The following is a 23,971-nucleotide window of genomic DNA, read 5'->3' as shown; positions in this document are numbered from 1 at the left end:
AAAAACGTTGGTGAAATCATAGGTGTTTGTAAACGTTGTTTTTGAACCACAAGATTTTGTATTTCCATAACGTTGATTATCTAAATCGTTTGCATTCCAAAAGTATTGTTCGCGAGCACCCAATTATCAAGACTTAACGTTTCCTTCCATAGAACCCCATCACAATAGTGTTAGAACATACACTGTTTCTCGAAAATATATTTCATCCGTAGATGGTAGCGAACCGTCCGTAATGAGGGTTTGTCAAACCCGTATGGCCACACAATATAAGTTCTCGCTTACACCCTGCAAGTGTAACTAATGATAATCGAATTGAGGATTTTTGTTCTAACTCGCTGTGGAATGTTTGTTTCCTTGTACTTGTGTTCAAAGTATAAAAGTATGTAGTATAAAACTGTATATGTTTCTCATCCCATAATTTAAAAGTATAAAAGTTGTTGAAAGATGGGACTATGATCTCACCTCGAGTGCACGAGTATAAATGTACTTCACAAAGTAAACGTGTGCATGAATGTTGCTTAGCCTTGACCTAAACAAGTAAGTTGTATCAATTAACCGGTTACGACACAAGGTCGGGTGAAATGTGTTCAATTAGTCCTATGGCTCGTTACGACTCGATTATGTAGCATGTGAATCAAATTGTCAAGTTTCATGCAAGATACAAGTACAGAAACAAGTTAGGAAGGTTGCATAATCATTTGGTTAAGTTTGACAAAAAGTCAAACTTTGGTCGGTCAAAGTCAACGAAAGTCAACACGTTCGGGTCGGGTCCCGAACTATTTTTCTGAGGTTTTTATTCATATATAAGCATGTTAGAACAAGTTACATGTGAATCGGAGGTGCGTAGCATAGCAAACATTTTTCGAAATTTGACAAAGTAGGTCAGAACCCAAACACGGCTATTGCCGCGCCGCGGCCTGAGGTGTCGCGCCGCGACATTAGGCGTGGCCTGGTACCTGGTCAGTTTCAAAAGTTCAAGTCTTGATCCAAAATTCAATTTAGCACAAAACGCAAACCGTAAACACTTAGAATACGCATCTTATATCATTGGAAAGCTCTTTTGACAAGGAATACAATTAACTACCTTTCACAAGAAAAAACATCAATTACAATAACCGAAAACTCGTCAATTGATCAAGAAAGGTTTATTTTCAAAGTTTCAAGTTCGTAAAACGTATTTTATGATTCGGGAATCCAATTTACACATACGATATGCCGTTTTGAAGGTAATGAAACATACATTACAACTAAACACTTACTAATAACATTTCATGGCATTCGAAACATCAAAAGCTCGTTTTAAGTCTATCAAACCCTAACCAAAATCCGCAAAAATCAATATTCATGTTTTTGAAGTTTCCTTAATCAACCTACGCATCAAAACGAAGCTAGTGATACTAGTAACACAATTAAAACATGAACTTTAACAATTTAACAACATTAACTCATCCAAAATTAAAGATTAAGCAAACCCATTTCAAATGTTCAAACTAGTTACCCAAAACAACAAATCGAGCAAACAAATCATATATTCATGTTATACACGAGCCATAGACACTAACTAACACCATTTCAAGTTAAAAACACGAATTTAGAGAAATCTAGAGTTTTAGAATTGTTACCCAAAAGAGATGAAGTTGGTATCAAATTGTAGAGGATGAAGAGAGGATTCCAAATATGTAATTTGTTTTGTTGCTAGCTCCCTAAACCGAATTTAGATGATGATTTTGTGTTTGAGGTTTTGAGAGAATAAAAATGGAAGTAATGAAATGGGGAGGTTGAAATGAATGGAGGAGGGTGAAGGTTGACTAGTTGACCTAGTCATCTCTTTGCCCTCTTGGCAAGTTTAGTCCCTCAAGTTTCAAAGCGGGTGCGGGAATTAACCAAACGAATATTTTAAAAACGCTCGAGTAAACGAGTGATGTTATAATTAAATAACGAGAATATTATGAACGTTTGTTAACGGAATCTACGAATATAAATAACGAAAGATATTATAAAAAAAAAAGATAGTGTTAAAAATAAATTTAACGGAAAAACGCGGGATGTTACAGGAAGCTGCAGTATCTACCACCCATTCCGTGTCTTCTCGTGAGACGTGAAGGCATGTCTCATCATGGGTTGAACAATAAGCTACATCACAAGAGATAGTCACTAATGTTTCTCCACCCTTATTCTTCGGCTGTGAACTGCTTTGACCTTGTTCCTATTTCAATCTATAGCAGTTCTTCTTCATATGTCCCTCTAATCCACAATGATGGCATTTATATGTTGGTTTTCTGCCATCAGCTTACCTGCCCCTGCTCTTGCTTCTGCCTCTCCATTTGTTCTGCTACTCATTCGCTGTCTCCCCCGATTCTCTGTGACAAAGGCATGGGTCTGATCTGTGCCCATGTCTTTTCTCCTTACCTCTTCACTGAATAGGGCATCCTTGACCATTGACATGGTAAGTTTGCCATTCGGGGCTGAGTTGCTGAGTGTTACTACCAGCGTTTCCCAACTATCGGGAAGAGAACTAAGTAGCAATAGCGCCTGAACTTCATCGCCAAGCGGCATCTCTACAGACGATAACTGGTTGACCAAGTTCTGAAACTCACTGGTATGCTCGGCAACTGAAGTTCCACTTTTGAGCTTCATGTTGACTAAACGCCTCATCAGCAGGGCTTTATTCCGAGCAGTCTTGGCCTGGTACATGTCCTCCAACTTTTTCCAGAGGACATATGCGTCTGTCTCTTGTGCAACATGGTGGAAGACACTATGATCAATCCATTGACGGATCTGACCAATAGTTTTTCGGTTTGATTTCTTCCACTCTTTCTCTTTGGCAGAATCAGGGTTTATACCCTTCAATTCAATAGGATCGAACAAATCCTTACAGCTGAGGAGATCTTCTATCCGAGGTTTCCACAACGTGTAGTTTGTGGCTGTGAGCATAATCATAGCTCCGGAAGATGATGTTGACTCTTCTGTGGACATTATCACCTTTCAAATAATTTTTCAACACAAACGGGGTTGAATTGTAGAAAACAGAGATCACCGTTACGTCCGGAACGGTTGAAAATGGTGGAATAGACACTTCGCGGCTTAAATTCCACTTATGGGGCAAAATTATAATTTTCTAAACTTTCAGGGACCAAGAATGAATTTCTGAAAATTTCAGGGACCAAATTGTAAAATTTCAGAATTGCTACAGTACTGCTACAGGAACTTGCTACAGTACTGCTACAGGAACTTGATACAGTACCGCCAGCTGCTACAGTGAATTGCTACAGGGGCTGCTACAGTGAATTGCTACAGGACTGCTACAGTGATCGTCTTCTCCGGTGAAAATTCCGGCACCGGTCGTCTTCTCCGGCGAGATTCCGGCTAGTTGACCAAACTTTGACCGCGTTTTCTGGGCTCGTTATAACTCCGTTTAAGTCACCGTTTTTTGCGTTGGACTCGGTTCGACGAGACGAATCTAATGGTATACTCAAAATTGAATTTTGAGAAAACTTCAGAAGACCCAAAAACTCAACCAACGTCTCTAACCAAGCTCTGATACCACTTATTAGGAAGAGAGAATCGCCTGGACGTTGGGAGATACAAATTTGAGAGAAAAACAACTCTATTACTCACAAGAATAGATTTACAGAGTATTACAAGACTCTTACAAAAAAAACTCTCAAACTCACACACACTCTCTAGGTTGTGATTACACTTCTCTGAGTGATTTGTGATGATTTACAATTGAAGTTTCAACCTCTATTTATACTAAAACTTTGGTGGCGGTGGAATGGTGTGAACGGAGAAGGTGTCGTGTGAACGGAGATGGTGGGCGGCCATCATCGTGTTCATCTTTGCTTCTTCTACATGGCGTTCAAAGAAGTCTACTTTGAACATCTAGAAGGTGAGCTTCTAGATTGTAGGCGGGAAACTTTCAAATACCACTAATACATCTAACCCAAAATACGACCATGGAGTACAATAACAATGATAAAAGTTCAACCGTAATAAAATATTTATAATAGCCATATACACAATTTTAGTCACAGACGTTAACTTAACCATGACCCCAACATTGCCAACAGCCACCGCCTACGCCAGTACTAGTTGTCGAGTATTCTTGTTTATCAGCTTTAACATCCCCTGCAATTAAAGACACATCATAACAGATTGTTACATATCTTACAATTAATTGGTGTCATCAGTTAAAGCAAAGAACATATGATCTTGATGATCACTTACCTTTTGCCTCATGATTTTGAGTAGGGGTGGTAGTTTGAGGATGAGTTCTGGCGGCAGAAGATATAATTAGTACGAGTGCAAAGACAACAATCAATAAGAAACGAGTCAGCTCTTTGTACTTCATTTTTTCAAATCGTGTGTTGATTTTTTTCTGGCGTCACCAATTTATATAGCAACTGTGACACATATAGAAGACAATATATACAAAAGTTGATGTTGCTATGTATAAGACTTTTTCAAATGCCATCTCATGACCTCTGTTCTATCATAATGTTAGTGAAAAAGACACCTTAACTACTCATCCTATTTTTCTACTTGAAATTGACTTAAAGGTTAGTATATGGGTGTGTTTTTTTTATATACAACACTAAGCTGGAAATATATTATTAATATAAACATGTTGCTAAATTGTATTTGATAGCCATAATTTGTTGTTCATTATCAAAGAACCCACAAATTTTTAGTCATACACCACCAAATATGCTTTAAAACATTGTACAGTACAATACTTTAATGAAGTTTTACGGGTGTATGTCTAAAAATTGGTAATTTGAAGATCACCTTCTTATATGTATGCAAGGGTTCTTAGTTATCCATAACCACAATTGTGAACTGCATTGATTTTATACTAGTGGGATCAAGATGGCAACCATGTTAGGATATGATTCAAGTAACCTAGCTAAAATAAGAGACTTGAAAATCAAGTTAATTCGGGTTATATGTTAACTTGTGGAACGTTTCATAGAGCAATAAATTGCGGCCAATCTATGAACTCCTAACATATAGTTGTTTGGACCGTTTGGTAAATCTTGGTCCCATTAACCAGAAGTAGGAGAGTGATAACTTCATAAAAGTCTACTTAAAACCCCTGATATGTTGCCTAACCAAGACAATACTAATCTAACAGGCCGGTTGTATCTTTCGGTGGGACCATGATTTACCAAACAACAATGACAGCCATTGAATTTTGTTGAACAGGTTAAGTTAAAAATAACATTGCATTGACAATATGTTAATAATCAAAGGATTAGAGATTTTGTGAATTAATGTCTGTCATGGAAGTCAGTTCCGCACCAACCGAGCTTGTGGTTGCTTTCTGTCCAACATTAATATTGATTGTGGCAGCCAAGTATGACTAGAGATCGAAGATCATAATAATATAATATTCAATGACTTATCAAATAAATTAAATAATTTATTATTCAAATATTTTGATGTTTGATTTTGTATCTGATGCTAAAATGTTAATACTTGTTTACGCGTTTACAGTATGAGACTATGAGTTAAGCCTTATTAGCCAACTATGATGCTAAAAAGGTGATGAACAAAACTATAACTTAATGTCTGAAAAGGTCAAAAAGTTGACTACTGGATCTCCTATTCTATTCACCTTTTCTCGACCGTTGTTCTGTTACAGTTAACAACCATGCACAAGGTCAAATATCGGTGAATCACAGTCTAACAACATTAATTAATTTTAATTAATAACGTTTAATTCAAATCCATTGATATGGATCAGTGTCGAATCATATCCTTTAAATATGCCTGAAAAAGACTTCATTACATTTTAATTAACCAGCATTACACGAAAACACCTGCAATTCGTAAAACAAAAATATTAACCCTTAATTAATTCCCAAAATGGAGGTGATCTGCACACAAACAACTCTACTTGTTTTCTTCACTTGGATGCAGTTTACAACTTTGTTCACAGTTTTACCTATTAATATGGCTCTGAAAAGTACAAACAACTCTGTTGATAAAGCTGCTTTAATATCAGTTAAAGAACTGATAACAGACGACCCTCAAGGTGTTACGAATTCGTGGAACGATTCTTTACATTTCTGCCAATGGCAAGGCGTTACGTGCAGTCCTCGACACCAACGAGTCACTTTATTAGATCTTTCGTCAAGCGGTTTGGTCGGTTCATTGTCTCCTTCGATCGGAAACATGAGTTTTCTCCGAGGTATTCGGCTACAAAACAACTCATTTAACGGAAACATCCCTCAGGAACTGGGTCAGTTATTTCGGTTACAAGAACTACGTCTTAATAACAACTCTTTCGAAGGGAACATTCCAACTAGTCTGTCGAATTGTTCAAACCTTGAAGTTCTTCACTTAGGTATCAACAATTTGGTTGGGAGAATCCCACACGAATTTGGCTCGTTAACGATGCTTAAACTTCTTATCATACACAAGAACAATCTAACGGGCGCGGTCCCAAACTTCATCGGGAACTTAACGTTGTTAGAAACTTTCTCGCTCGGTGATTGTAACTTGTTCGGGAACATTCCCGATGTTTTTCATCGTCTTACAAACCTTAAAAGACTCGCGTTTCCAGAAAACGCGCTTGTCGGTACCATTCCTACGTCGATTTACAACCTTACGATGTTGGAATCTTTGTTTCTTGACAGTAACCAACTTAACGGTACACTGGACACAAACTTAGTTTTTCAGCAACCAAATATTCAAGAACTTTCATTACCTGATAACCAGTTTACCGGTCCAATACATTCATCAGTGTTTAATTCAACTGAATTACGAACACTTGATATATCTAGAAACAGATTCAGTGGAAAAATAGTAATCGATCCTCGAAAAAACACATCTGTAAATTTGTAGAGATGTCGCTCGGGTTCAACAGTTTTGGAACAGGAGAAGCCGACGAAATGAGTTTCATCGACACGTTGGCTAATTGCAGCAGTTTGGAATTATTGGATCTTGGTGGTAACAACTTAACAGGTTTTTTAACAGAATCTTTTGGAAGGTTTTCAACTAAACTCTATTTCGTTAGGCTTGGTTCAAACGCGTTTTTAGGTAACTTGCCTTCGTCAATAGGTAACCTTTCGGGGTTAACCACATTAGATCTGTCGTATAATCAGTTTACAGGCACAATTCCTGAAAGTATTGGTAGATTGGAAAACTTACAAAGACTAGAACTCAAATCGAACGGTTTTATAGGGACCATTCCCGACAGTTTAGGAAATTTGTCGTTGTTGATCGAACTTAACATGGGAATGAACAAATTGAATGGAAGCATACCATCAAGTTTAGGAAATTGTAAGAAGTTGATCGGGTTAACGCTCGAACAAAACTACCTTACTGGAATCATACCGAATAGTCTTTTTCAACTCTCGTCTCTTTCGATTAGTCTGAATTTGGGTGGTAATTATTTATCGGGTCAACTTCCGTTTGATATTGGCAACGATCTTAACAACTTGAACGAACTTATTTTGGCGAATAATCATTTATCGGGTGAAATTCCAAGTAATATTGGTAGCTGCAGCAGCCTGCAAACGTTAAATGTAGCAGGAAACTTCTTTCGTGGATCTCTTCCTCGATCGATGGTTTCATTAAAGGCGCTACAAAATCTTGATATATCAGTTAACAATTTTACTGGTCAAATTCCAAGTTTTTTGGAGATACTTTCGTTAGAGAATTTGAATATATCGTTTAATGGTTTCGAAGGACAGGTAAGCAGTAAAGGAGTGTTTGCAAATGCAAGCGCGATAAGCATAAACGGAAACAGTGGCCTCTGCGGGGGTTTAATCGAACTTAACTTGCCAAAATGCAGTTCTGTTAATTCAAAGGGAAGAAAAAAGTTAAGTGTTACTGTTATTTTAATCATCTGTTTTTCGGTGGTGGTACTTTGTGCAACTGTGGTAGTACTTTTTTTCATCTATCAGAGAAAAATGAAAGGTGGCGATATCGATGAAGATGATACACCCGACTGCATTGACGAGATGCCTCTAATCAAGGTTTCTTATAAAATGCTGTACGATGCAACTGACAAATTTTCGTTAAACAACATGATTGGTAAGGGTAGTTTTGCGTCTGTTTATAAAGGAAAGATCGATTTGGACGTAGGGATTATTGCGGTAAAAGTTTTAAATCTTCATCATAAAGGAGGTTCGAAGAGTTTTATATCTGAGTGTAACGCGTTGAGACACGCTCGACATAGAAACTTAGTTAAGGTTATAACTTGTTGCAGTGGTTCTGATTTTGAAGGTAATGAATTTAAAGCTCTGGTTTATGAGTTCATGCCTAATGGAAGTTTGGATATATGGTTACATTTGAGTAGGAAACGAGAAACTAAAATCGAAGTTACACGACTCTGTCTTTTTCAGAGAGTATGTATTGCGTTAGATGTGGCTTATGCGCTTGATTATCTTCACAACCATAACGGTAGGACGGTTGTGCATTGTGATTTGAAACCGAGTAATATTCTACTTGATGAAGATATGGTTGCACATGTTGGTGATTTCGGGCTATCGAAGATTCTCCAATCAGAACATGTAAACACGTACAACAGCAACTCGAGTGGAGTTAGAGGAACCGTTGGCTATGCAGCTCCAGGTAGACAGTAATTACTCTATGTAGTTCATTAACTTTTTTTTATATATGATGTTATTAATACTCATGGCATTAATCAGGGGCGGATTTGAGGGCGTGCAACACGCGCTTGCACAAGGCCCATAATCCAAAGGGCCCTATAATCTAACAATATGTAGTACTTATGAAAAATATTATTAAGACTGATTTTTTGTTTACAAAAGGCATATTTTTTTAGTTGAGACCATATGAAAAATTGGAATCGCCGAGACGCGTGTGGCATTAACATTTGCACATTCAAATAAATCAAATGATACAGTGGGTCTAAGTCTATTTAATAAGTATGTCATGGATGTCACGGGTACAGTCTTTCCTCAGTCTTTGTAGGGAGTACTGAAATGGCTCCGATCAGTTCATTTTTTCAAAGAAGTATGTCATGTTGAAATTGATCTAAAAAAGCAACATTGAATACCATAGTATAGGTGATTACTTTTTTTTTCTTTTTTTCTTTTTTTCTAATGCAAAAGGTGATGATTGTAGAATATGGTGTTGGTGGCAAAGTATCAACAAGTGGAGATATTTACAGTTATGGTATCTTGTTGTTGGAGATGGTGACAAGTAAAAGGCCTACAGATCCCATGTTCAAAGATGGTGTCAACCTTCATAACTATTCTAGCACAGCCATGAGTGATCACTTGCTACAAATTGTTGATCCAATACTTCTACTGGATCCTTGTGACGATCCTAAACCGTTAACCAACAATAATGAAGCGTGTTTGCGTACGATGCTTGAGCTTGGAGTGGCATGTTCCATGGAGTTACCAAAACATCGAATCGGTATTAAAAGTGTTATTCAGGAGCTGGAGTCAATAAAAGATCATCTTATGTTAGCCACTTCAACAAGCTAACCATACTTTATTCTTCCTCTTCTTCAACTTAGAATATTTCGCTTGCTGTACTATACTGTATGAAGTATGGTTGTACTCATTACATTTGTAATTTGCAAAACAACTAGTAATTCAACATTGATTGCTAAAAATGAGATGTTCATGTTCATCTACAGTTTACAACCAGGATATATTTCTGTTTGTACAACATGCTACACCGACCAAACGTGAGCAAATGCAGCTCCACAAACATGTTTTTTCTTGGCCACTTTTTTTCTCAGAACACAACACTTTTCTTTTTGCCAGTCCACCAGAAAGGTGGTCAATTATAACCGGGCGATATCGGACCAAGAACCGTCTAGCAAGAAAGTGGTAGGTCAGTGATTCTCAATACGTGGCAACAGAAAGCTAAATCCCGAGTTTTCACGAATTAGAGGTGGAGGCTCGATGTCTGAAATTTCTATTTGATCCAATGATTTTGATAAGTCGTCGACTGAAAATGGAATGCTGCATATATAAATCATGAAAAACCATCACAATTCTATTGATATAGAATTTTGAAGAATATTGTAAACAGCTAATCGTTCAAGGATTCCAAAATTCTAAATTAAATTCATATTAAAATGTTGACCAAGTTTCACTTGGACCAATTTTGACCGACTAAATCCAACTTTGACCACTAAAACCGACTTTGACCACTAAATCCGATTTTCACCCACTGACCAGCATTGACCGGCTAATTAGAGGGATTTTGCAAAATCGGTATGCTTCTAAAAAGAGATTAATTGGGGATAATCGGGACTTTTACAACCATGGTGATAACTGATAAGTGGTGGACTACAGATTCTTCAGATCTTACAACTTAAGCGCAAAGAGGCAGATTGATAAGGATCAAAGGATCCGTTGGAAGACAAACGCTCTTCACAACCATAATTAAAACACAAACGTGATTTAACCCGTAAAAATACTCTCGTAAAGAGCCTTTACGTAAACATGAAAGAGTTTCAAACTCAATATGGTTTATTGATTAAAAGATAGATAGCTCCCCCTTCCTACGTACATAAAAGGAGTATATATATAAAATACAAAATAGACCTATAAGACTCCTAACCGACCTAAACTTCTAGTAATCTCGATTTGTATCCTATCTAGACTTATATTATAATATTTCAATGTGATAAACAAATAAAGAACATTGGCTTTGCCTCCAAGTAAAAATCTGCCCAACCCAATATAGCTCTTTAATCAGCTCGGTTCCACATCAGTCTTCCCCACTTGAAAAGAACTCGCCCTCGAGTTCCAACTTGAATAAGTCGATTTACCCGGATCAAAGATAAACCAATCAATGACAACTTGATGAACAGTGCAACTCAAATAAAATAATATGCCCGGATCAAATACAAACACACCAATTACATATTCATAATTTCCATTCCAAATAAGTTTGCGACGACCTCTTGCAAAATTCTTATCCTCTAAAACCCTTTGACCCTTCTCCCCTTCTTGAAAAGAACTCGACCTCGAGTTCTCAATGCTAAACACGAGCAAATCTTCTTTATTAATCCTCTTGCTTGCATCCAGGAAGTTATTCATAGAAGCAATTAAAATCTTATTTCCTCCGTTATCTTTTGAAACTATTACATCGTCACTTTTAGCAACGATACATTCGGAACTCGCGACTACTTTACATATGGCTAAATTCTCTTCTTTTAAATTAGAGCCTAACGAGTTTGAATCTTTTTCAACACTAACAACTATATCATTTTGTATCTCATCCAAAATAGTTTCTTTTTCACGACACGAGGATATATTTTCTGCCTCAAGGATATATTTTCTGCCTCAAGCTGACTCTCTTCAACTATTTTATTATTTTCTGCCTCAACTTGACTCCCTTCAACTATTTTGTCACTATTCTTCATACGATCTGATTCTGATTTCTTCAACCTCGAGATTAAACTTTTCATCGAATCAAAAAACTCTTCCGTATCGAGATTCTCGTTAACAGGTTCACTCTGCTGGTAGAGTTGTGGTTGATAGTAAGGATGATAGTAGGGCAGTGGTGGATAGTAGGGTGGATGGTAGGATTGTGGTTCATAGTAAATGGGGCATTGGTGGTATTGAGATAATCCATATTGGTAGTATTGATGTGATTCGTTCCAAAGTCGTACATCATAAGTAGCTCTTCGGGTTTCTTCTTCAAGCCATCGCTGTTTTGCACGCTCGTTGGATTTATTAACTTTATCTAGCGTGTTCTTGAGTTCTTTGAGAGCGATAGCGAGATCGTGACTTCGATTACCCTTATCGCCGGCCATTGAAACTAGAAAAGAAAAAAAAAAATTCTTTTTTTTTCAGATGAACAGAAATCTGACGGAAATCTGACGGATGAACAGTGGGGTGAATAGTGTTTTTCTCTGATGAACAGTAATTAATTTTCTGATGCGGTGAACAGTAGCGATGAACAGTGATTCAACGTGAACAGTACCCTGTGAACAGTACCGATTATATATATATATAGGATATCAAAACCCAAACGTGGGAGAGACCCAACTAATCGGAGTTAAGATATGTTGGATAAACTATCAAAATCCAAACGTGGGCGAGACCCAACTAATCGAATGATGATAGGGTGAATCGATTGCTCTGAATACCAATTGGTAAGGATCAAAGGATCCGTTGGAAGACAAACGCTCCTCACAACCATAATTAAAACACAAACGTGATTTAACCCGTAAAAATACTCTCGTAAAGAGCCTTTACGTAAACATGAAAGAGTTTCAAACTCAATATGGTTTATTGATTAAAAGATAGATAGCTCCCCCTTCCTACGTACATAAAAGAAGTATATATATAAAATACAAAATAGACCTATAAGACTCCTAACCGACCTAAACTTCTAGTAATCTCGATTTGTATCCTATCTAGACTTATATTATAATATTTCAATGTGATAAACAAATAAAGAACATTGGCTTTGCCTCCAAGTAAAAATCTGCCCAACCCAATATAGCTCTTTAATCAGCTCGGTTCCACATCACAGATATTACAACTTAAGCACAAAGATATCTTAAAACTGGAACTCTTATTTCGAGATGCAATTCTAAATTAGCAATCACAATTGTGTATGCCAAGTTAAATATTTTTGTGGCATATAAAAGAGAAAAAGAAAACTAAAAAACATTGTGTTTTACATATAAAAAAATACCCACTACATATATTGGAAAATCTAACCTGGAATCGTCATCCAGCAGGAAAGAATTGCTCACTACATTGTTTTCTTCAGTAATCAAAGCCCTCATGCTAGATATAACCTGAATGATTGCATTTAAGGCACATATTAAATATTACTGCGTAACACTATAGCTATAGCTATCTAATTATAGTATTTTTTTTTTATCAGAACGAGCTGATAATCGAGTAATCGGATGACTAAATACTTACATCAGCAGAGACACTATGTGTACCATACTTGTCATCCCAGTACATTGTACTAATCCGATACAACTGCTGTAGGCTAAGAACCTGTGGACCAAAATTATAATTGCTAGTTGTAATGGTAGAATAAATTACCTCGTGTTGTAACCTAACAAAAAAACATATATGACTCACTGGGCAGAGATCATGACTTATTTCTTTCAGAGTTTTCTTCGGCTTTTGATGTATAACCTGAATTGAGGTTACAGATTCTTGTAAACCGAGATTATCAAAACATACAAATTTTTGGAACCAAATTAAAATTCTTAGACAACTAATTTACCAGGAATGCAATAGCCTGCCTTATATGCTTCAGTTCATCCCAAGCTGAACCTGCATACTGCAATTCTGTTGTTTAATTTAATAATTTAATAAGCATATAAAAGAAAACTAAAATTATCATCTTGGAAATACCTCTTCAGTTGCATTGTAACACCAGTGTTCGATTTCACCCAATCCTGCTTTGACATACTCACCGTTACTGAATGAACAGCATTCACGCCTCAAAAGTAGACTGCATCATGAAGTAGAATTATAAACACTAGGTTTTTGTAGGTGCATATTGACAAAAGAAAAGAAAAGAAAATAATAATACCTATTAAATAGCTGAACGTTGACGAATGAGAATATTTGTGTGTAAATTTTACGAACCAAAAACGGTGGCACCTAGAAAGCATTTCAAAGTTAGTAGATTTAATAAAGAAGGAAGAAAAAGAACTTAAATAGAAACTGAAGTTCCACCAACATGATTCGATTTTAAAATATTTAAGAAAATTCCAAGACTCTTCACAATTCCCTGCCAATGAGCAATTAGGCTTTGCTGAGCTGTACTAGAAACAGAACGTGATGATCCCTTCACTAGACTCGCTCGAGATATTCTTGGTGCCTAAAAATTAACATACCAGTTAGTAGATGCTAATTTCCAACATTAAGAATTTTAAAAAATTAGAAAAAAAAAATGTAAATTACCTGAATGCACATCCCGAGCAAGGGAGATATTTCTTTTTTCAGATTATCTCGAATCATGCCATATATCTTTTCAACGTAAGCTGTAAGCTGCTGTTTAAAAAGTAAAGCTGGATACTTGGCCTCGACTTTGCTGTAACCTTCGACTCCAGTGCTCAGGCTTCCATTTGCAAAGGAAAGATCAAGCCCATGAGGAGTTCCACGAAAACTCTAAATAGAAGAAAAAAAAAAAAAAAAAACTTTTACAAATTATTGAAATTTTATAAAGAATATTGAAAGTATTAACAAAGAAAAATTGGGAAATTACAGAAGTCATCTTCCCAAATAGAGTAGCTGATGATCGACGTCGCTGTGGACCAATTCCAGATGTGGCCCCACTTGCTTTCAGGGTACGCTGGAGTAGAAGCAAAAGAGTAGAGGCATTGGACAACCAGTATGCCAATACGTCGTTATTATCCTGTGTTTTCTTTAGTTACATAAAAGTTAAAAAAGAGTTAGAAGAAAATTCACAAAACTAAAGTAAATTAAAATAGTAGAACTGATGTCAAGGTTGTAAAAGTCGCTAGTCGGCGGGACTAGTCGGTCAGGACCTTGTAGGGACTAATGGATGTTGGCCAACTTTGACTTTGTTTTTATTGGACCGACTTTGACCGAAGAAATCCGACTTTGAACTAATAGATCAGACTTTAACTGACTAAATTTGACTTTTGACAACTTTGACCGAATAAACCGGCAGTTGGCGACTACCCGGGCACTAGTCGGATTACTTCAATATCCCTGACTAGCAGGGTCTAGTCGGCCAAGTCGGGAGACTTTTACAACCATGACGGATGTACTGAGAAACGGTTGGAACCTCTATTGCATTGCCCATTGTCTGAATAATACGGTCAAACACACTTGTTTTCTCAACTTCAAAAGATCTCCATTGTAGAAGGCACTTGTAGATGATACATGCTGCTATCGGTCGGTTACCTGCAAATCCTAAATGTTGTGCAATGCATCTGATAAGCAACTCCTGATTTTCCCTTTGTTTGTCATCTAGTGATTTTTGCGGTTTGTCGTCTATGTCTGCATCTCTTTGGCTCATCGAAGGACTACGCGGACTCTGAGACATAAATAAACAATAAATGATGTAATAAATAATTAATATCAGACGAGATGGAAGAAATAATTCACGAAGTTTGAGTTCAAATGATACCAGAGACGACCTTGTATCTCCAATTAAAGTACCACTGTCATTCCTCTGCAAATAGTTTATGTTATGAAGTTATAAAGTAACCAATGCCGTGCGACTATTTGTTTAATTTTTAATAATTTTGAGAAAATACCTGAATTATAGATCTTGAACGGCCCGAGAGGAACTTATTAGGTGCCATGGAGACGGCTTGATGGCGGAACACTTTGTTCTCTGATTCCAAATTGTTTAGCTTCTCTTCCATCCTATGCAGAACAGAGAATCGTAACAAATCAAATTAAACAGAAACATGCTAATCTGTTGAAATGCAGTTTGTAGAAAATGTAGTTAACAAAACGATGAAACTAAGGTGTTGTTTGTTTTTTAAGAGGTTTTTGTCTGAAGATCTGCGGACCATGTCTGTTAAGAAGATGTGGCCTAAATGTCTATATGTTGAATAGTGAAGACTGTTTGTTTTTATGTCTGCAAAATAACTTAATTCTATCTACACTACTTAGAAGCACAATTCTAAGTTTGTGAGTGTGCAGAGATAATAAGACGTTATTTTATCTTATGTCTTCAGAAAAACAAACTGTCTGCAATAAAAATATCTGCGAGCGCGCAGACATAAGACATTATAAGATCTGCGGACTGAAAAACAAACACCACCTAAGACTACAAATCCACAAACCTGCTCATGTATTCCTGTAACTGAACAACTTTTTTTTCTGTTTCTTCCAGCTTCTTGCGTCTTTCTTCAGAACATTCTTCAAGATCATCGGCACGTTTCTTTTCGGACTGCCACATGCCCTGCAATGGCAAACAATGGAAGAACCGTATATTATTTTTATTACAATTACAAGATTATGCAATGAATATACCGGAACAAAGGACAGAAAATCGTATTTAGATGTCATACTTTGAATTCATCAACTTGTCCAGTCAGCGATTCAATTTTCTTTGTATCTTCAACAACAACCTCCTTTTCCTCAACAAGTGCAGGTGCTTCGTCAATAGCTTTTTTGGCTGCTTCCCTTTCCTTTATTGCTATCGCATTTGCTTCGTCAAGTTTTTTTTGCATAGCTTCCAGAGAAGTTTGGAATTTTAGAGCCTCTTGTGCTTTTGCTTCTTCCAAGTCAGTCTGGACACATGAACCAAAATTAAGAAGATAAATCTCATCTACTTATTAACATGATAAAAATAAAAATAAAAAAATATATGAGACTGTATTACCCTTAAACGTTTCTCCAATTGTAAACGCCATGTTAATTCCTCCAACTGTTTCTCAAGCTTATCTTTTGCTTCTTTAAGTGCACCTGTTTCTTGTGCAGCCTGCAGGGTAGAAATAGCATACACACGAGTAGTATGAATAAATGCATAATAGCATGAATATGTTATGATATTAATTATTAAACATCAAGACTGACCATTTTGAGTTTTCGTAACTCTCTCTTTGCAACTCTTCCCCTCCATCCGCATTGTGTAACGATGGCTCCTCTCTTTAGCCTTCTATAGTATGAAGAATACTTATGACAACGCCAACGAGTCTATGCAAATAAAACTATATAAGAATATTCCTTTAATACAACACAATTTGTAAACTGTGAGATGTTTATAGAAGAAAGTAAACACATAAGGTTTTTCCCTGTTCAGGTTACCCCACGAAGGCAAGTATTATAGTGCTAGCGAGGTTTGAACATGGATGATTAGGATTAAAGTAAAATTAACCTGAATTTTGATTGCAGCATTAGTTTCCTTACGGAATACGAATCTCTTACGACCCTCTACTGCACGTAAGCATGTCTGCACTGCAAGCACCGACACCCGGAGACGAGTATAGGCGTGCCAAGCACGCCATTTACGCACATGCTTCTCAATTTTTATAGCAGCTGCAATTCTTTTCAGTTCTTCAAATTTCTTGCAAGACAAACTACCTACAAGTCCAATTTTTCAAACATTAAATGCAGGAGATTTTCTCATGCTGAATGATTACATAAGTTGATTAATTTACCTCTACAAAAAGACTGTAAGAAAATCGAAGATCTGCGTAGTGCAATGAACTGTTGGTGAGCAATATGAGTTCTTATCCGTCTTTGAATAATCGAAGCTGCACTGCCTAGAACCTCGGCTCTCCTTGCATCTAATTCGGCCATTTGACCAGCCCTCAAGAATACTTTGGTTTTACCAATCTGTATATTAAAGAAACGTAAGCAGTCAACCAGAGGTCAGCACAAAAATAAAATAGTTATCATTTAGAGCAATATATAAATATAAATACACTCTCAATACCTGAAAGCCACTTAGGCCCATCTTTTCTAAGATCTTTGCACATACTACCTTTTCATCAAAGCTACTATAAACCGAGTAAAAAAGGAAGTTAGATATTGTAAATCAGAAATAGAAAACTCAAACTGAGGCACATAATATCATAGTTGCAATTTAGAATGAAAGAGAAACATGGTTGTAAAAGTCGTTAATCAGGGACTAGTCGGGGATTAGTCGGACGTTGACCAACATTGACTTTGACTGTATTTGAAAGACTTTCACCAATCTTGACCGAATAAATCCGTCTTTGACCGACTAAATCCCGAGGATTTTTACAACCATGAAGAGAAACTTACCTTCCTGCCAAAGCTTCTGGTGCAAGTATTCCAAATCTGTTTATAAACTCGAAGAACGCACGGCGGGTAGGATACCCCGCACAACTGATTCTGATTGCCTCTAAAACACCCTAAGAGGACAAGAATTAGTCACATATGCATCCCGAAAGCAACTAAAGAACAAAATATATGGAGCAATAGTTTAATATACTCACACCACACCGCAATTGTTGCAAGATGTTCACGTTCTCAAATATGGAAGGTTTTAACTTATTGTTCGGTTTTACACATCTCACGTAATGAGGCTCTGTTGCGTTTAGTGTTTCCATAAGTTGTTGCAATTGAAGCTGCATCAGCATACATGATACATAGTTAACATTGGCATACAAGATGATAATGATTGAGGTAGGTAGATATACCTTGAAACGGGAACCGATTGAAGAAAATTTCGATGATTTGGACGACTCTTCAGCAATAGGAGGGAACAGGCCAGATACAAAGGAACACTTGGAAGCACTCAACAAATCTTGATGTTCAGGGACCACATAATCTTTATTCTTGTCAAGAAATTGTTCAGATTGATATTGCACCTATAAATATTCAAGATTTTACAGCAAGTAAACAGTGGTTCAAATACAAACATGGTTTTGGCTAAAATACATACCTCCCCAGCATAATGTGCGATTGTGAAATCTGTGCGTGACAACTTGGGCTTGATAAAGCGTTTGTGATTTTTAAAAGTCTGATAAAGCTTGTTTGAGAACGTCTCATGTGTCGACTTTGGGAACATACTGGAAATTTAAGATCCATTAACGAGACACAAGAACATCAGTTAAGATTGTAACCAATTTTGGTATATATTTGCAGTATCTAAGAATAAACTTAAGCCAAGAAGTATGTTATACCAAGCTTCGTCAAGGAGAGCGATAATACCACCAGGTTTCTAAAGATATAAATACAACATCCAAGAATTATACAGTTAAAATCTTGAATACAACAACACTTAGATTTGCAGAACGACTAAATAAGTATACAAAGTGAAATAATTACATAGTGTTTATACCTTTTCAAGGAGATCAAGAACATCTTGGTTATCGACAAATTCAATGTAGCTCCAATCGATAGCCTCTTTCTTATATTCTTCTTGCTCCATCTTAAAGACATGCTGAAATTCAAACATGTAACCTTCTTATATAAGTGCTTAACAACAACTTGTGCTAACTGTATTTGAAATGATTGGACGCTTACCTGATTAAAGTGTTGCTGTAGTTTCTCATTTGTAAAGTTAATGCAAAATTGCTCAAAACTGCATGTGCATGACGATAAAATTAAAAATAAAAATTTACATAGAAGAACATTTTTTACGAGTGTATGGAATGGAGGGAATACAATATGTGTTTGGTTTCCACCTGTTGTTTTTAAAGCTCTCGAAACCATATATGTCAAGTACGCCAATCAGAGATTTTGAGGTGGCATCTTGTCCGATCGATTTATTAATTTTATCCACTAACCTGAAAAACACAAAAAGTACGGATCTTGATTTATATTTTTCTCATGTAAAGTGAACTCGTTTAAAAGTATCAATTTTACTAAATTGTACCAATCAAATAATCTGGAGTAGATTGTTTTAGCCAAACCATCCCTACTGAATGATGCACTAAGAGGATCAAGACTCCTTTTAATGACTTCTTCAGGAGTGATCATCACACGTTTGCACAACGCATCTTGCAACCCGACAGGATCACACCTGACACACGTTATGCTTTTATTATGAGCATATACAACAATACAAAGAGCTTACACATTATTTGGGGATTCAAAACGGTCATACATAAGAAGTTCTGCTGTCATCTTAAGATGGAACTTAGCTTGATCATCTTTTAACACTGAAGAATCAACCTCTTTCCCTTTAGCAAATTCTATATTTCCAAGATGAAGAATAGCAGCCGTAACTCTAAAAATAGCTTCCTATGAAAAAGTAAAACAAAGGTATTCCGTTATATTTTCTTATTGCATATAAAAATAAAAACAAAAACAGGTAAACAGAGAAGGTTTTCTTGTACAGGCAACCCGGTGAAGGGGAGTATTTCTTACTCAGGTGTACGCGACCTAACCGAGTACGGGGTATCTCGTGACCGTTTCCAACCCTGAAACCTCTTGGGAGGAACTCAGGACCCGAACCACTTGGCTATATTGGGAAGGTTAAAATAGAAAATGAAAAATATCAATAATTGCAGAAGGTATACCTGCTCTTTTTTACTTATTCCAACAATGTCCATGGCTCTCCTTGTAGCAAGATATTCAAGCCCATCATTCACACCAACCAGCTCAAAGCAATTTGACTGGTTAAGATAGTGAAACGATTTCGGGCTTCCCAATTTATACTTCTCAACTTCCTGACGGGACATGTAAAGTCAATCAGACCTAGAGAATTAAGGTTGACTAATTAAAAGTAAAAAATTTATTTATTACCTCAGGTGGTGCTGCACAAAGATGGTAAAAACAGTGATAGTTCCGCTCGGGATCATTTACTTGGCAAACACGAGATCTTTCCAAAAGGTAAGTCCTGATGGCTGCTCCTGATATTCTCCCATGCTTATCAAATTGGATCTCAACAAACTTACCGAAACGGCTGAGTCATTAACACATAGAAGAGGAAAATAATGTCAAAACCATACACATAAGCATACAAGTACAGAATATATACCTTTAAAATATAGTCACCTGGAATTGTTATTTCTAACAGTTTTAGCATTGCCAAATGCTTCAAGAACTGGATTTGACTGCATGACAGAATCTTATGAGGATCCACATAAAGATATACATACAGTTGTCTATCTATGCATTAATTGACATTTAATATGGTATAACTAGGAGTTAATTAAACATAGAACTATACGTCATGTATCATACTTCAAGGACTTGTTGTTCAACTGTGCGACCTTCGGTAGCTTTCCGGCCACCCAAATATGCAAGGAACCGCATAAGCATTTTGGTTGTCTCTGTTTTTCCTGCTCCACTTTCACCACTCACCAGAATCGAATTGCTTTTTCCTTCATTGACCATGGCCCTAACAAGATACAGCAGAAAAAGGGTGAAAACCCGTGCATACAATAAACTAAAAATTGTTACTTATCATAACAAAAATGATAATAACCTGTAAGATGTATCTGCAATAGCAAAGACATGAGGACTCAACTCTCCAAAAGGCGCCCCTTTATATTGTTGCATCATATGAGAATCATACAAATGAGGTAATTTTTGGAACGGGTTGATTGCAATCAGAATGTTTCCAGTATATGTCTGTCATAATTCAGGACAGTTAAGATTCGATTTAATAATTGAACTTCAAACTAAACTTGAGATGAGAACGTACATAAATTTCATTGAGTTCATATCTTATTCTTAAGTTTTGTAAGACTCCTGGCTCATGCAGATAAGATAGTTTCGTCATGTCATCAACACCACCAGCTGGAGCTTCCATATCCATTGGATATATTTTTGATAAATTAGCAACAACCTGTAAACAAGTAACATAGATTTTAATTAATTGACACATAACATTAAAGCATCATAAGATACATCTTGGTATAGAAAAATAATAACAAACCGTTTTCCCATTGGTAGTACGAATCTCCACGTCTTTGTCTTTAATGTTAGTGACCTGCCCGTCAATCCATGCTTCTGTTGTATCTTCAACCCAAACATGAGAACCCACTGTTATATTGACTGCAGTTCCCTGTAGTACATGATGTAGTGCATTATGCATAATGAATCAACAAATCCATGTATCGAATATGACAAGTAACGTATGTAATCATGTACGAATGCAAACATAAAACTCTAATACTCCGTATTAATCGTGGTGAATTCTATGAAAGCAAACAGCGAGCAATTAGTAACAGCGGAGTCATAGATTTGAGTAATCCACAATCCTTACACTCTCTTCACAACAAATAACTTTTTACTAACAAATGACACGTCATCATTCATATATAAGGGTCTGAATGCACACAGACAACTACAGATTCTCCTATTGTAATGAACTTCCTCTCTGTATGTCAAACAGGTTAGTTTTCAACTTCTAAACTGATAAAGTGATATGTACACTTAATGATTACATATAACATTTTATATTTCTATTGATTAAATATTTAATATTAGTATTTAAAATCCTAATTCAAACTTGTATCACAATTCAAATATCATAAAATCATCAATTAAATCTATATTTCAACCTTAGGAAACAATACCGCAATAAAACATATTGATCACCAAAACTTAGTGAAAAATAATTACAAAATACGACACTATTCACGTACCATGATGAAACTTCAATTGAAAACCCTAAATTATAAAATGTATAGATTCTTCTTTTTTCACAACAAATTAGGGCTCCGTTCATACACAATTTTGGCGAGGATGATTGATCTGCGTGATAGCTGATATTCTCGAGGCATAATTTCAAAATTTTGTCAAATTGATCATGAATTTCCCTAAATTTTTCACAATTTCTGTTTGTGTGTGTTGGTTTCTTACAAGTTCCGTGTTTCCGGTGTATGGTTGATTGTGGAAGTGACATTGTTCAATAGCTTCCCTGTGAAATCGGATTCCTTATTGCAAATTTGTCGCAGATTCGTGGTTATGATTTACTGGAGTATAGAACACCAACACACACATACAGCACTCTGTAATGCGTTTCCCTATTTCTGCATGGCTAATTAATTTATTTCATTTTTAAATTTAATCTGGTTGCTTCGTCGTATAAATAATAAAATAAAATAAAAAATATTTATTTATTTTCTTTTTTGTAACTAGGAAACTTTAAATTCTAATTAAGCTCAAGAACATATTACCTACAGTTTCACTAGAAGTTAAGGTGGTCATTTGGGCAAAATTCAGGTGGTATGTGAGGATCAAAAAGTGTACATGGATCAAAAAGTAGTGTGTGAGAATCATCTCCCTAAAATGTAATTTTTTGAGACAAAAGTGTACATAAATCAAAAAGTAGTGTGTGAGAATCACTTCCCTAAAAATAACCGATCAATTTCTTTTATATTTTCAAAAATAAATAAATAAATATAAAATAGTAACACAAATGTATATACTCCGTACATCAATTAATAAAGGTTTTGTTGTGTCATAATTTTACCGTTTGGGTCTAATCAATAGATGCTAGTATAAAGATTTCTTTCTGTCAGATTTGTGTATCAATTGTATCACAAATAAATCGTCCGATCTACTTTAATTTCTAATTCTTGTTTTTTCAGAATAAAAACATATAGCATTATGCTAGCATCAAAAAGGAAGGACTTGCCTAGGGTTCGGTGACTACGTAGATAATCAACTCAGTGTTGGACCATGGAAAAGTGAAGCGAAAAATTTGATAAACGACAGTACGAAGAGGGGTGATGGACCGACAAATGAAAGAAAGGAAGAAGAGAACGAAAGCATCAGATCACTGCTGCCAATATTCGATGGCCAGAGAAGACGAATATAGGGGTGAATGAAGTTTTTGAAATCTTGGTGTATTTTTCCGAGAGAGTAGTTAACCTCCTTCGCGAAACTTGAAGACGAATATAGTGGTGAATGAAGTTTTTGAAATCTTGATGTATTTTTCCGAGAGAGTAGTTAACCTCCTTCGCGAAACTTGAACCATACTTCAGGGGTAAAACTAATGAAAGGGGGATAAACACTAAAAAAAACCTTATTTTTTTAGTAAAAAAAAAAAATTATTATAATTTTTTTATATAATCCAGGTGGGGCGGGATATCACCCTACAGATACACTAAGATCCACCCTGGTTAACCTCACCCTAGTTTCGAAACACTCATCCACTTGTGAATTGTTAGCTTGGTTGATTAAGGGGAATAAGATTAAATTAGTCTATATTTTCATACTTTGTTTACCAAATTAGTGAGTTGATTACTTGGAAATCTTGTTCACTATTTTTACTTGACATGCATAGTTTTAATAAAATTTATTCGTTATACTTTCGTAAATTTTTTTGAACGGCGATTTTTTGATATATTACCTTTGGCATAATGAATCTAGCACTCTCTTTTCATGTGACTTGTTAAAAGCATATTTTAAAAGGATTAAAATGCAATTTTTGACTTTGTATTAATCCAATCCAAATTCAAATGAGTATTATGAAAGGTAAATTACAGTCATATATGTCAGAGTTTCAATTCATGACAAACTTGGCACCAAAATTTTTTGAACATATAGATAGATTTCCAATTTGAAACACTATTTTTCCCCAGGTTTACTTGATTTGGCTCACAAGCATTTTGCTTTCAAATTCAATAATT

General features: G+C 36.0%; 1 protein-coding gene and 1 pseudogene across 5 annotated transcripts; one reads left to right on the top strand and one right to left on the bottom strand.

Moving 5' to 3' along the window:
• Positions 1-5,868: 5,868 nt before the first annotated feature.
• On the top strand, positions 5,869-9,467 carry LOC139890129 (uncharacterized; annotated as a pseudogene).
• A 75-nt stretch (positions 9,468-9,542) lies between these two features.
• On the bottom strand, positions 9,543-22,326 carry LOC139894634 (myosin-9-like). 5 transcript variants are annotated; one of them, XM_071878038.1, is made up of 38 exons: positions 21,980-22,326; positions 21,268-21,396; positions 21,034-21,177; positions 20,815-20,960; positions 20,571-20,727; positions 20,382-20,440; positions 20,130-20,289; positions 19,904-20,053; positions 19,489-19,625; positions 19,258-19,404; positions 19,067-19,168; positions 18,906-18,963; positions 18,721-18,822; positions 18,563-18,600; positions 18,322-18,448; positions 18,077-18,247; positions 17,873-18,004; positions 17,679-17,788; positions 17,347-17,410; positions 17,069-17,246; positions 16,786-16,991; positions 16,485-16,604; positions 16,291-16,389; positions 15,977-16,198; positions 15,749-15,867; positions 15,212-15,323; positions 15,082-15,126; positions 14,737-14,988; positions 14,191-14,349; positions 13,887-14,093; positions 13,663-13,803; positions 13,513-13,583; positions 13,332-13,431; positions 13,201-13,257; positions 13,053-13,109; positions 12,885-12,965; positions 12,675-12,754; positions 9,543-9,953 (listed from the first exon to the last, which is right to left on the bottom strand). In XM_071878038.1, the coding sequence occupies exons 1-38, from the start codon at positions 21,980-21,982 to the stop codon at positions 9,824-9,826; spliced, it is 4,572 nt and encodes a 1,523-aa protein (XP_071734139.1). In that variant the 5' UTR covers positions 21,983-22,326; the 3' UTR covers positions 9,543-9,823. The 5 variants fall into 5 exon arrangements, 3 of the variants coding, with proteins under 3 accessions (XP_071734139.1, XP_071734137.1, XP_071734138.1); XM_071878036.1 differs by lacking the exons at positions 20,815-20,960; positions 21,034-21,177; positions 21,268-21,396; positions 21,980-22,326 and having other exon boundaries at positions 20,571-20,723; XM_071878037.1 differs by lacking the exons at positions 20,815-20,960; positions 21,034-21,177; positions 21,268-21,396; positions 21,980-22,326 and having other exon boundaries at positions 20,557-20,699.
• Positions 22,327-23,971: the final 1,645 nt, after the last annotated feature.

The sequence above is a fragment of the Rutidosis leptorrhynchoides genome, chromosome 2, assembly GCF_046630445.1.
Source record: "Rutidosis leptorrhynchoides isolate AG116_Rl617_1_P2 chromosome 2, CSIRO_AGI_Rlap_v1, whole genome shotgun sequence".
NCBI classification, from domain to species: Eukaryota; Viridiplantae; Streptophyta; class Magnoliopsida; order Asterales; family Asteraceae; genus Rutidosis; species Rutidosis leptorrhynchoides.
This window is presented reverse-complemented; position numbering and strand designations above follow the sequence as displayed.